At 36.3% G+C, this 13,548-nt stretch overlaps 1 protein-coding gene across 1 annotated transcript in view; it reads left to right on the top strand.

The window, feature by feature from the left end:
* The first annotated feature begins 10,483 nt into the window (after positions 1–10,483).
* MCMDC2 (minichromosome maintenance domain containing 2) overlaps positions 10,484–13,548 on the top strand; it is a 39,509-nt gene continuing 36,444 nt past the window's right edge. The window contains exons 1-4 of the mRNA XM_025922851.2: positions 10,484–10,800; positions 10,889–11,019; positions 11,090–11,149; positions 13,352–13,547. Coding sequence (XP_025778636.1) covers positions 10,707–10,800; positions 10,889–11,019; positions 11,090–11,149; positions 13,352–13,547 — 481 coding nt within the window. The 5' untranslated portion in view covers positions 10,484–10,706. The remainder of the gene's footprint in view (positions 10,801–10,888; positions 11,020–11,089; positions 11,150–13,351; position 13,548) is intronic.

The following is a 13,548-nucleotide window of genomic DNA, read 5'->3' as shown; positions in this document are numbered from 1 at the left end:
ATAAAGTCAATGCACGGAAATCTGTTGCATTCTTATTCACCAACAATGAAGCAACAGAAAGAGAAATCAAGGAATCGATCTCATTTACAATTCCACATAAAATACCTAGGAACAAATCTAACCAAAGAGGTGAAAAATCTATACACTGAAAACTATAGAAAGCTTATGAAAGAAATTGAAGAAGACACAAAAAAATGGAAAAAGATTCCATGCTCCTGGATAGGAAGAACAAATATTGTTAAAATGTTGACACTACCCAAGGCAATCTACATATTCAATGCAATCCCTATCAAAATAACAGCAGCCTTCTTCACAGAGCTAGAACAAATAATCCTAAAATTTGTATGGAATCAGAAAAGACCCCAAATAGCCAAAGCAATCTTGAAAAAGAAAACCAAAGCAGGAGGCATCACAATCCTGGACTTCAAGCTGTATTACAAAGCTGTAATCATTAAGACAGTATGGTATTGGCACAAGAACAGACACTCAGATCAACGGAACAGAGTAGAGAACTCAGAAATGGACCCACAAACGTGTGGCCAACTAATCTTTGACAAAGCAGGGAAGAATGGCCAATGGAATAAAGACAGTCTCTTCAGCAAGTGGTGCTGGGAAAAGTGGACAGCGACATGCAGAAAAATGAACCTGGACCACTTTCTTACACCATACACACAAAAAAACCCTCAAAATGGATGAAAGACATAAATGTAAGATAAGACAGGAAGCCATCAAAATCCTTGAGGAGAAAGCAGGCAAAAACCTCTTTGATCTTGGCGACAGCAACTTCTTACTCAACACGTCTCAAGAGGCAAGGGAAACGAGAAAAAATGAACTATTGGGACCTCATCAAAATAAAAAGCTTCTGCACAGCAAAGGAAACAATCAGCAAAACTAAAAGGCAACCGACAGAATGGGAGAAGATATTTGCAAACGACATATCAGATAAAGGGTTAGTATCCAAAATCTATAAAGAACTTCTCAAACTCAACACCCAAAAAACAAATAATCCAGTGAAGAAATGGGAAAAAGACATAGACACTTCTCCAAAGAAGACATCCAGATGGCCAGCTGACACAAGAAAAAGTGCTCAACATCACTCAAATACAAATCAAACCACAATGAGATACCACCTCACACCTGTCAGAATGGCTAACATTAACAACTCAGGCAACAACAGATGTTGGTGAGGATGAGGAGAAAGAGGATCTCTTTTGTATTGCTGATAGGAACGCAAACTGGTGCAGCCCCTCTGGAAAACAGTATGGAGGTTCCTCAGGAAATTAAAACTAGAACTACCCTATGACCCAGCAATTGCAGTACTAGGTATTTAGTCAAGGGATACAGATGTGCTGTTTCAAAGGGACATTTGCACCCCAGTGTTTATAGCAGTGCTATCAACAATAGCCAAAGTATGGAAAGAGCTCAAATGTCCATTGATGGATGAATGGATAAAGAAGATGTGGTATATATATATATATATATATATATATATATATATATATATATACACAAAGGAGTATTACTCGGCAATCAAAAAGAATGAAATCTTGCCATTTGCAACTACATGGAGGGAACTGGAGGGTATTATGCTAAGTGAAATTAGTCAGAGAAAGACAAAAATCATGTGACTTCACCCATGTGAGGACTTTAAGAGACAAAACAGATGAACATAAGGGAAGAGAAACTAAAATAATATAAAAACAGGAAGGGGAATAAAACATAAGAGACTCTTAAATATGTAGAACAAACAGAGGGTTATGGAGGGGTTGTGGGAAGGGGGATGGGCTAAATGGATAAGGGGCATTAAGGAATCTTCTCCTGAAATCATTGTTGAACTATATGCTACCTAATTTGGATGTAAATTTAAAAAGATATACTTATAAAATTAAAAAAAAACACACAGAAGAGACAGAGAATAAACATCTGGGTTTTGATTGAAAAAAAACATTAAAAAATTTTTTTTTAAAGTTAAAAAAAGTGCTGAGAAAAAAAAAGAAACAACCCTACCAGCCTAGAATTCTGTACCCTATCAAATTACCCTTCAAAAGTGAGGTAGAAATGAAGACTTTCTTAGACAAAAATTGAGGTAATTTTTTCCCATAGACCTGCTTTGCAAGTAATGTTGAAAGAAGTTCTTTAGAGCAAAAGAGAGTAACATAGGTTAGAAATTCAGATTTACATAAAGAAAGAAATAGCATTGGGGCACCTGGGTGACTCAACCAGTTGAGCATCTGATTCCAGTTCAGGTCATGATCTCATGGTTCTTGAGTTTAAGCCCCACACTGGGATCACTGCTGTCAGCAGGAAGAGCCTGCTTCCAGTCCTCTGTCCTTCATTCTGTGCCCCTCCCCACTTGCACCCTCTCAAAGATAAATAAAACATTAAAAAAAAAAAAAGGAATAGCTTCACAGAAAGAATAAAAGAAGGTGAAATAAAACTTTTATTTTTATTCTTTTTTTGTTTTAATGTTTATTTTTGAGAGAGAGTGACACAAAGCACAAGCAGGGGAGTGGCAGAGAAAGAGAGGGAGACACAGAATCCAAAGCAGGCTCCAGGCTTCAAGCTGTCAGCACATAGCCCCACTCAGACCCCAACCCATGCACTGCGAGATCATGACTGAGTGAAATCAGAAGCTCAACCAAGTGAACCACCCAGGTGCCTTATTCTTATTCTTAATTGATCTAACAGATAACAGTTCAAAATAATAGCAACAATGTATTTGATAATATGCATATGTATATATTATATACATATGCATATGTATATATTATATACATATGCTTATTTATGCCTTTAGATAAGTAAAATGAATGACGTCAATGATACAAGAGACAGAAGGGAAGAAGTCAGATTATTTTGTTATTATAAGATACTCATACTGAGGTACTTCATGTACTGTGAAGCAGTACAGTGTTATTTAAACATGAATTTGGATTAGTTGTAAATGAGTATTGCAAACTCTAGGGCAATCACTATAAAAACAGGGGAAAAAAGAAGTATAGTTGGTATGCTAAAAAAAATGGAATCAGTTAAAATCACAAAAGGCAGAAAAAGAATAGAAAACAAAAATAAGAACAAGGAAAAGGCAACAAATAGAAAATAGTAACAAATATGGTTAAGTATTAATCCAATATATCAATAATCACTTTAAACATAAATGGCCTAAATGGCCTAAACATAAATGGCCTAAATGCAAAGATTGTCAGAGTAGATTAAAAAAAAAAACAAACTAGATTCAACTATATGTTGTCTATAAGGAGTTTACTTTAAATATAAAGACACATACAACAAATTAAAAGTAAATGGATGGAGAAAACTACACCATGCTAACACTAACCAACAGAAAGCAGGAATAACTATATATTAACTTCAGACACAGCAGATTTCGAAGTAAAGAAATTTATCAGGGATAAAAAAGGGAATTACATAATGATAAAGGAGTCAATTCTCCAGTATGACATAACAGTCTTTAATGTAAATGTTCCTAACAAAAGAGTGTCACATTACATTAGGCAAAAACTGATAGAACTGCAAAGAGAGACAGATGAACCCACTATCATAGTTGGAGACTTCAACACCCCTTTCTCAGAAATGGACAGATCCAGCAGGCAGGAAATCAGTGAGAACATAGTTGAACTCAAAAACACCATCAATCCACTGGATGCAATTGACATCTATAGACTATTTCATCCAACAACAGTAGAATACATTCTTCTCCAGCTCACATGAAGCATTCGCCCATATAGACCAAATTCCGGGCCATAAAACACACCTTGCCAAATTTATAAGTATAGAAATCATACAATGTCTGATCTAAAACCACAAGTAAACTAAAAATTAATAACATAACCAAAATAGATGGAGATTAAACAACACACTTATAAATAACACATGAATCAAAGAAGAAATTTCAAGAGAAACTTTAAAATATTTTGAACTAAATGAAAATGAAAACACAACTTACTGAAATGTGTGGGATATAATGAAGACAGTGCTTAAAGGAAAATTTATAGCATTGGATACATATATTAGAAAAGAAGAAAGATCCAAAATCAATAATCTAAGTTTCTACCTGAGGAAACAATGGAAAGAAGCACGTAAGCAGAAGAAAAAAAATAATAAAAATGACAGCAGAAATCAATGAAATTGAAAACAGGAAATCAACAGAGAAAATCAATAAAACCAGAAGCTGATTCTGTGAAAAAACCAATAAAGTTGATAAGCCTCTAATCAGGCTAACTAAGAAAAGGAAAGAGGGATGCCTGGGTAGCTCAATCAGTTGAGTGTCCCTTGATTTCTGCTTAGGTTGTGATCCAGTGTCATGGAATTGAGCCCCATATTAGGCTCAGTGCTCAGCACAGAGCCTGCTTGGGATTCTCAGTCTCTCTCTCCCTGTGCCCCTCATCCCCACTCACATGTTCTCTCTCTCTAAAAAAAAAAAATAAATAGGGGCGCCTGGGTGGCTCGGTCGGTTAAGCGTCCGACTTCAGCCCGGGTCACGATCTCGTGGTCTGTGAGTTCGAGCCCCGCGTCGGGCTCTGGGCTGATGGCTCAGAGCCTGGAGCCTGCTTCCGATTCTGTGTCTCCCTCTCTCTCTGCCCCTCCCCCATTCATGCTCTATCTCTCTCTGTCTTAAAAATAAATAAACGTTAAAAAAAAAAAATGTATAAAAAAATAAATTATTTGTGATGTTCAGTTATATTCTATAATAATAAAGTGTAAGTATTTATAGCAATGTAACAATGAGAAGCAATGAAATTTTGGGGCACCTGGGTGAATCAGTCGGTTGAGTGTCCTACTTTGGCTCAGTCATGATTTCTGGGTCTGTGAGTTTGAGCCCCGTGTCAGGCTCTGTGCTGACAGCTCAGAACGTAGAGCCTGCTTGGGATTCTGTGTCTCCCTCTCTCTCTGACCCTCCCCCACTCATATTCTGTCTCTCTCTTTCTCAAAAATGAATAAACGTTAAAAAAACCAAAAAGAAGCAATGAAATTTTGACTTTCGATATCATCATTTTCAGAGAGTTTGCAACGTGCAGTAATGCACTGAATACTTAAGATTTTAAATGCTATTCTTATCTTTAATATATTTTAAATATTGTATTAAATATGTAAAAACCTATTAGGTTTTCCTGGACTTGGTTGATATAAAACTCCATTATTACTTTGTTATGGAAATGAATTGTTTTGGTTAACTGATTAACCAAGACCTTAATATATATATGAGTACCTTTTTGTGAATTGATTCTATCTTAAAATATAAGGCCATCACCAGAACTTTCCATCTAAAATAGTATCCATATGCTGGAGAGGATGTGGAGAAACGGGAACCCTCTTGCACTGTTGGTGGGAATGCAAACTGGTGCAGCCGCTCTGGAAAGCAGTGTGGAGGTTCCTCAGAAAATTAAAAATAGACCTACCCTATGACCCAGCAATAGCACTGCTAGGAATTTATCCAAGGGATACAGGAGTACTGATGCTAGGGGCACTTGTACCCCAATGTTCATAGCAGCACTCTCAACAATAGCCAAATTATGGAAAGAGCCTAAATGTCCATCAACTGATGAATGGATAAAGAAATTGTGGTTTATATACACAATGGAATACTACGTGGCAATGAGAAAAAATGAAATATGGCCTTTTGTAGCAACGTGGATGGAACTGGAGAGTGTGATGCTAAGTGAAATAAGCCATACAGAGAAAGACAGATACCATATGGTTTCACTCTTATGTGGATCCTGAGAAACTTAACAGAAACCCATGGGGGAGGGGAAGGAAAAAAAAAAAAAAGAGGTTAGAGTGGGAGAGAGCCAAAGCATAAGAGACTCTTAAAAACTGAGAATAAACTGAGGGTTGATGGGGGGTGGGAGGTAGGGAAGGGTGGGTGATGGGCATTGAGGAGGGCACCTTTTGGGATGAGCACTGGGTGTTGTATGGAAACCAATTTGACAATAAATTTCATACATTAAAAAAAAATAAAATAAAATAAAAAGTAAAATAGTATCCATAACCACAGAATTGTTGTACAAAAGTTTTAACATCCTTTTGCTGTTACAAGTTGATTTAGGCTCCAGCAAAGCATTTTTATCACCTCAACACTAACAAAGATTATATTCCCCCAGAAAAACAAACTCTGAGGTGTTTTGTCAACCCTAGTATATATTGAAAAGAATGGCTTCAATTACTTTTATTCCACCACCTAGGTCCTCTTCAAACCATGGAATACATGAGGACAGGTAACTGTACCAAGTAATGTTGCAGGATTTTATTCCTCAATACCCAGAATTCGTTGTCTCGCCGATTCAATGAAGAGGTGGACACAAAATGAGAAGCAGGCAAAAGTTTATTCGAGTATAAGATTAGAAAGTAAGAATAGTAGGAAAGCTCTCTTTACAGAGAGGGGACATTCAAAAATGAATGCCCAAGGACTATAGGCAAGGGTCGTTGTTTTATAAGGTTGTGGTCAGCCCTCCTGTTCCTCTTCCCTTCCCCCTTGTTCCTTGTTGCTTTCTACCCTTATTGGCTGTATAACTCTAGGTGCTGGGTTGTCCATTTCTGATTGGCTCGTTTCCATTGTATGAGGGGTGGTCTATGGCCAAACTGTTCCTTGTGGGTCATAGGTTTTGTGATCTACTTATTTTTAGTCCTGTCTTTTGTCAAATTCCTGAGGGAACCTGAGGAGGAGTAGGTGGTGTCTGTTACATTCTTAAGATGAACCTTCTTGCCTGGGGGAGGAGGAGTGGTTTTGCTGTGGTCAAACACTCCCAGCATTGTTCCAAAACATGTCTTTCCCCACCCAGAGACCTCAGGTCCTAATCCTTTCTCTTTCTGCCTATTTTATCCTTTTATATTTTATATTTGTTTCCTATCATAGTAATACTAATGGGGAAGGAATCAGCACAAGTTTTAAGTTTGTTTGGTAACAGCTTTATTGAGATTTAGTTCCAATACCATACAATTCACCAATTTAAAGTGTACAATTCACTGGCTTTTAGGTTTTTGAGTCATGCAACTAACACTACAATCAATTTTAGAACATTGTCATCACCTCAAAAAGAAATCTTAAATGGTTGGATAAACCAAATGCCATATATACATACAATGGAATATTATTCCATCTTGAAAAGTTAGGAAATGCTACAACATAGATGAACCTTGAAGACATTTTGCTAAGTGAAATAAGCCAGTCACAAAAAGTTAAGGACCTCACTTATATGAGGTTCCTACTAGAGTAGTCAAATTCATGGACACAGAAGGTAGAATGGTGGTTGTCAAGATCTGATAGAAGGTGGTAGGTGCGGTGGGGTGGGTAAAGGGAGTTACTATTTTATGGGTACAGAGTTTCATTTTATTTTATGTTGTGTATATTTTACCACAATTAAAAAAAATCTGGGGCACCTGGGTGGCTCAGTCAGTTAAGCGTCCAACTCTTGATTTCAGCTCAGGTCATGATCTCACAGTTAGTGAGTTCGAGCCCTGATTGGACTGTGTGCTGACAGCACAGAGTTGGCGTGCGATTCTTTCTCCCTCTGCCCCTCCCCGACTTGAGGGCGCTTATGCCAGGAGGCAATACACTTTCTCTCTCATAATAAATAAATAAACATTTAAAAACCTGTTTAAATAAATAGAAATCCTATACCCATTAGCAGTCAGTCTCCATTTCCCCTCAAGTCTAAGCAAACACTAATGTACTTTCTGTACAGATTTGCCTATTCTAGACATTTCATACAAACGGAATCATACAATACTTGGCCTTTTATTTCTGGCTTGCTTTGCTTTGCATAGTGTTTTCAAGGCTCATCCCTGTTGCAGCATGTATTAGTACACCATTCCTTTTAAAGGTCAAATAACATTCCATTATAGGGCTATACCACATTTTATTTATCCATTTATCACTTGTTTCCACTTTTGGGCTATTATGAGTAATACCATGAACATTTTATGTGTTAGTCTTCATGTGAACATATGTTTTAAATCCCCTCATTATACGTGGCAGGGACTTGTTTGATCATATAGTAATCCCACCTTTGAGGTAGTCCCAGAATGTTTTCCAAATTGATTACACCATTTTGCATTCCCAGCAGGAGAGTTCTCAGTAAACAAACAAACAAACAAACAAGCAAACAACCATGGACACCCTTGGTTGTGTTCAAAATCTTGGTTGTTGTTAAAACAAGAACTAGCAAAAGTTTGTTATCTTTCTCCCTCTTTTTTGCCTTGCAGCGAGGGATACATGGTGATTTAATTAAAGGAGGTGGAGGATGACCCAGTAATCACCCTGGTTAAGCGTTGCGGGGGCTGGGCGGGGGCGGTCCCAGCAGCCCTCGCGCAACTAACGTCAGAGAGGTGAGCGCATGCGCGCGAGGTTCACGTTGTGTATTCGTCCTCAGGTGGCGCTCGCCTGGTTCAGCTCGGTGCGTGAGGAGAGGGTTCTATGTGCTGCTGGGCAGGGGTTCCTCTCACTGGAGGCTGCTGATGTGGGTGAGAGAGGTCGTGGATCCCAGAGTGTGAGGCCACATTCGCTTTTATCTGCTTTGTGAGGTGTTTTTCTGCTGACGCGGCAGGGGGAGAAGACCTGACCTCCTTTGCCTATTCTAAGTGAACTAACCCTTGAGTTCTTTGGAGTATGAGAACATTTGTAGAATTTTATCCCCGTTCGTTTATTTAATGCTTTTTCACTGGCTTCCATGTCGTGTCTCTACTTTTCCTTTCCAAAAAGTGCATCCACTCCCAGGACTTCTGCTTTACACAGGTGATACCCAGAGCTTTGTCTCTAGCTTTTTTTTTTTTTTTCCCCTAAGCTGCTAAAGTCCAGGCCCTGATTTACGTGGTCCTAGTGCTTATATATATCTGGGTGGCCTAAGAAGCCATCAGAATTAGAGCATCTCAAATGAACTTTGCATTATCATTTTCCTACTCTTTTTCGGGGTCCCATATTTCCGTTAGAGCAGCATCATCCATACCCATTTTGAAAACTCACAGGCCGGTCGCCATGAAATCTTTAAAAGTCTAGAATACATCTGCTCCAGTTCATTTCATTCCTAATGCCCTAGATTGGGCCGTACATCTCTTAGGACTATATCAGTAGCTAGAAACTGATTATCATCTCTTCCTCTATCCAACCCATATTCCACGATAGCAATAGGCATTGATTACCAACACAAAAATCTGACCATATTTTTCCCTGTTAAAAACTTTGATGGATTTTTTTTTTTTTTTTGCCTGTGAAATCATAACGGACTTCAAACAGTTATAATCTGATTGAGACTCACTCAACCGTTTCATTATCAATGGACTCTCTTCATTCAGCCCCAGAAACCTTATGTTCAGATGAAGCACAGATGAAATGTTCTGAACACAACATATACTTTAAGATCATTGTATTTATGGCCACTGAGAAACTCTGAACTTTTCCCCCTATATAATAGCAAAAGGACAGTCTCAATTACTTTACTTTGGTAAGTGGCCTGAGTTCCAAGTAGTAGGGGTATGGATTCAGTAGTGTAGGTCTATTAATTAGGGTACCAGGGGGTTACCCCTGTCTTTGGAAAAGTCCTCCTGTCTTCACCTCTCCTCCAATTAAATCTTTATCAAATGCCACCTTTAAAGTAGAATTCATTGTTTTTTCCCTATGACCCACTGTATTAAATCAAAATGTCCTATACCAATAGAAAACATTATGACCCCTACACAAGGACGATGCTGTTTTAGGAACTATTTAATACATCATGTTTCTTTTGTACTCCTTAGTACATTAATATTTCTTTTATAGCAAGTTTATAGTAAGTTTTTTACATGTCCATCATCCCTTTCTGTACTTTCTGAACAATAGGAATCATATTTTACTCATCTTTGTAGCCCCAGTGCCTATGACAGTCTAGTATCTAATAAATACTAAATGCCCAATAAATATGATGAATAGATGTGATGGTCATCTGACTTCTCCAAATTGGCAACTCCTTGATGGCATGATCCAATCCTGAATCATTTTATCCCTAGTACCTAATACAATTATTGATATATACTGTTCCAATTGCTGATTGCTATCTTTAAATGAATTTTACAAATTCCATTCTCATTACCAAGGTTTAATATTTTATGTTGGTTACTGATAAAAGATTTAAGGCCAGAAGAGGCCTTATCATCTAGTACAACCCTTTCATTTCCTGCAGATGAAGATACTGAGCCAAGATAGCCCAGGTGATTGCCCCATAGCAACTAGGAAATGCTAGATCTAGGACTAAGTTTTCAGATTTTTTAGTTTAACTACTCTTTACTTAGGTTGAATTTTTGTAACAACTTTTACCACTTTCATTTTTTAAACACCCCCTGCAAGGGGACATCATCATCTAATATTTATTTCAACAACCATTTTTTGGGAGCACCTACTCTGTAAAGAGACAGTTGAGGTTCCTGTTCTTAAGTTTGAAATCTTGTGGAGAATCTCATAACCTACTGTTGATAAAAAATATTATTGAGAGCAAAACTTTGTTTTCTTTTGCGTAGGAATTTTAAGTTGGGAATTTTACCTTACTTCATTTCACTCTCAATTTTAACAGTGTGTAAGATTTTATTAGAGATCGGTGAGGTGTAAATTCTGATTTATTTTATCTCTAGGTATTCTCATCTTTTCTGTGTGTTTCACCATCGGTACTCTTTACCAGCAGTTGTTTAATCAATTTGTAATAGAGAAGACTCAGTAGGAGAAAATGTCAAATCTAAAAATGAAAGAGGCCGCCCTTATCTATCTTGACAGAAGTGGAGGCCTCCAAAAGTTTATAGATGATTGCAAGTTCTACAATGGTATGTTCAGCAAAGGTGACTGTATATTGTAGAAACTTTAAAATTCCTATGTGCAGCTATTCTCATTTTTATGTTTGTATTTTTACAGATTCAAAACAAAGTTATGCAGTCTATCGATTCAGTATTTTAATAAATCCCTCTGATATTGTTGAATTGGATGCTGAACTTGGAAATTACATTTTACACCAGCCACTAAAAGCTGCTCAAGTTTTTCAATCTGTAAGTTAAAGAAAGAAATAATTTTATGCCACATGGCATTTTTGGTAACTTTGTTTGTTTGAAATTACAGGTCTGTTTTATTGCTGTTAAGACTCTTTCACTAATTGGACAATTACAGACTGAAGCTCAAGTAAGTTTTTGTTAAATTTAACAAAGAAAACCAAGGTAAAATAGTTTGAATGTTACTTGTAAATAAATATTTTATATTCAATTTTGTTTATTCATATTTTATTTATTATTTTTAAATAATAAACAATATTTTGTTTATTTTAAAAAGTACTACATTTCTTTCAGATTCAATAGACCATCTTAAAAACACATCTTTATTTCCTGTATTATCACTTATAACATTAAATATTTTTATAATAAAACATTTCAAACATACCCTAAAATAAAGAGAGTAATACTGTGAACCTCCATATTATCTGTCAGTCAGATCTAATAGTTTGTAATATATTGCCATACCTGCATCATCTTTTCCCCAAAATATTTTAAAGCAAATCCCAGATATCCTTATGTCCCACCTACATACTTTACTATCAACCTCTAAAAATTGTGGACATTTTTCTTATATAACCGCAATGTCACTATGACCCTTTACAAAATAACAATGATTTTTTGGTATCATCTAATATCCAGTCTATATTTAAATTTACCCAATTGAACTCTCAAGAGTGTCTCACAATTTATTTGTTCAAATCAGTATCAAAACAAGGTATACACATTATACACATTATAATTGGTTTTTATATCTTATTAAATCCTTTTTAATCTAGAGCAGTTTCCTCCCCCTTCCTTCTTATACCATTGGAATTTTGAAAAACCTAGATAATTGTCCTGTACAATGTCTCATAATCTGGATTTGTCTGATTATGTTTTGTGGCATTTAAAAAAAATTTTTTAATGTTTATTTTTGAGAGACAGAGACAGAGACAGAGCATGAGGCAGGGAGAGGCAGAGAAAGAGGCACACACACAGAATCCGAAGTAGGCTCCAGGCTCTGAGCTGTCAGTACAGAGCCTAACGCAGGGCTCAAACTCACAAACCATGAGATCATGACCTTAGCGAAAGTCGAACGCTCAACTGACCAAGCCACCTAGGTGCCCCATGTTCTTGTGTCATTTAACTTACTCTCCCGTACCCCATTTTTCTGGAAAAAGGGAATTTGCTCTTAAAACTTGCTTAAATTCAGATTCAACTCATTTTGACAAGAATACATCATATTTAGTGCCATGTATTTCATATTGTGTTACATTAGGAGAAATACACTCTCTGTTGTCCACTTTTAGTAATCCCACAATTGATTAGTAGGTTTGGGTGATGTCAGTCTGATCTCTTCAGTATACAGTCTCGCATCAACTTCCACCTAATAGTTTTTGCAGCCACTGATGACCATTGCCTAGAATCCATTATTTTATTAAAGTTGCAAAGTTGTGATTTTTTTCTAATTTTAGTAACCTTTCTGAACTTATTAACTGAAATTATTCTATAACAGAAGTTTTCTCTCATCAACTATTTGGTTACCCTGAAATATACTTTGTACCAGAAAGGCAGAATAAATGGTTGGTTCTTTCCATTTATAAGTTTTCAGAGAATAATGAGTTGAAATCATTATTTTGTGAGCCTCTAATGATGACCAGTAATTTTTTGGGTTTTGTTTTTTATTTTTTTATTATGAAAAATTCATGAATTTAAAATATATCTGACATCTGATATATTAATATATCTGATGTATTTAATATATTTAAAATATATCTGATATATTTCAATGAATCTTTGTCATTCCTTTTGATGTTTATTTTATCCTACCTTTGGTCACTGGGAGTCCCTTAAAGCTGGCTTTTATGTCCTTTTGACAGATCCCATGTTTTAGTTTTTTGTAATTCCCTTGGTTTCTGGCACAAGGAGATACAGCAGGTCCATCTGGTATATTTTCCACCCCAGACCTGGAGTCAGCCATTTCTCTTAAGCAGCTTAGGTTCCTTTTGGTGAGAAATTGTATTTAAGAGATCACAATCTGGGCACTAGAAGAGTTCATTACTATTGGGTTGTCATTCTTTTACAGGTCTTTTCAATGGATATAGTCAGGAAATGTGTGGTTTTAAATAAAAATAATGAGTTCATAATGATATTTCCAATTAAAAAGTAAGATTTAAGGGTTTTGCATCTTTAATTTTATATTTAAATCTTTTTTCTTATGCTTACATTTTGTTTCCTAATAACACTAACAAATCATTTATTTGATTTACTCCACAAATATACTTACTATAATGTAATGCAAGTGCAATTAGATCTGCAATTTTATTAATACCATTTTTTACATTCTTATTAGATTAATATAGTGCTGAAGTTAACACATTTACCTCCTCTGCGAAGTTATAGTCTTGATCTTTGTGAATTTCCACTTGATTATTCATCTCAAAGATTTTATATGATGCAAGGTATTGTGATTGCAATGACAACTGTAACCAAGTACACACAAGGTGCAAGATTTCTTTGTTCAGATGAAGCATGCCCTCTGTCGAAAGG

This window comes from Puma concolor, chromosome F2 (assembly GCF_028749965.1).
Source record: "Puma concolor isolate L17-30 chromosome F2, mPumCon1.1.hap2, whole genome shotgun sequence".
Lineage (NCBI taxonomy): Eukaryota > Metazoa > Chordata > Mammalia > Carnivora > Felidae > Puma > Puma concolor.
This window is presented reverse-complemented; position numbering and strand designations above follow the sequence as displayed.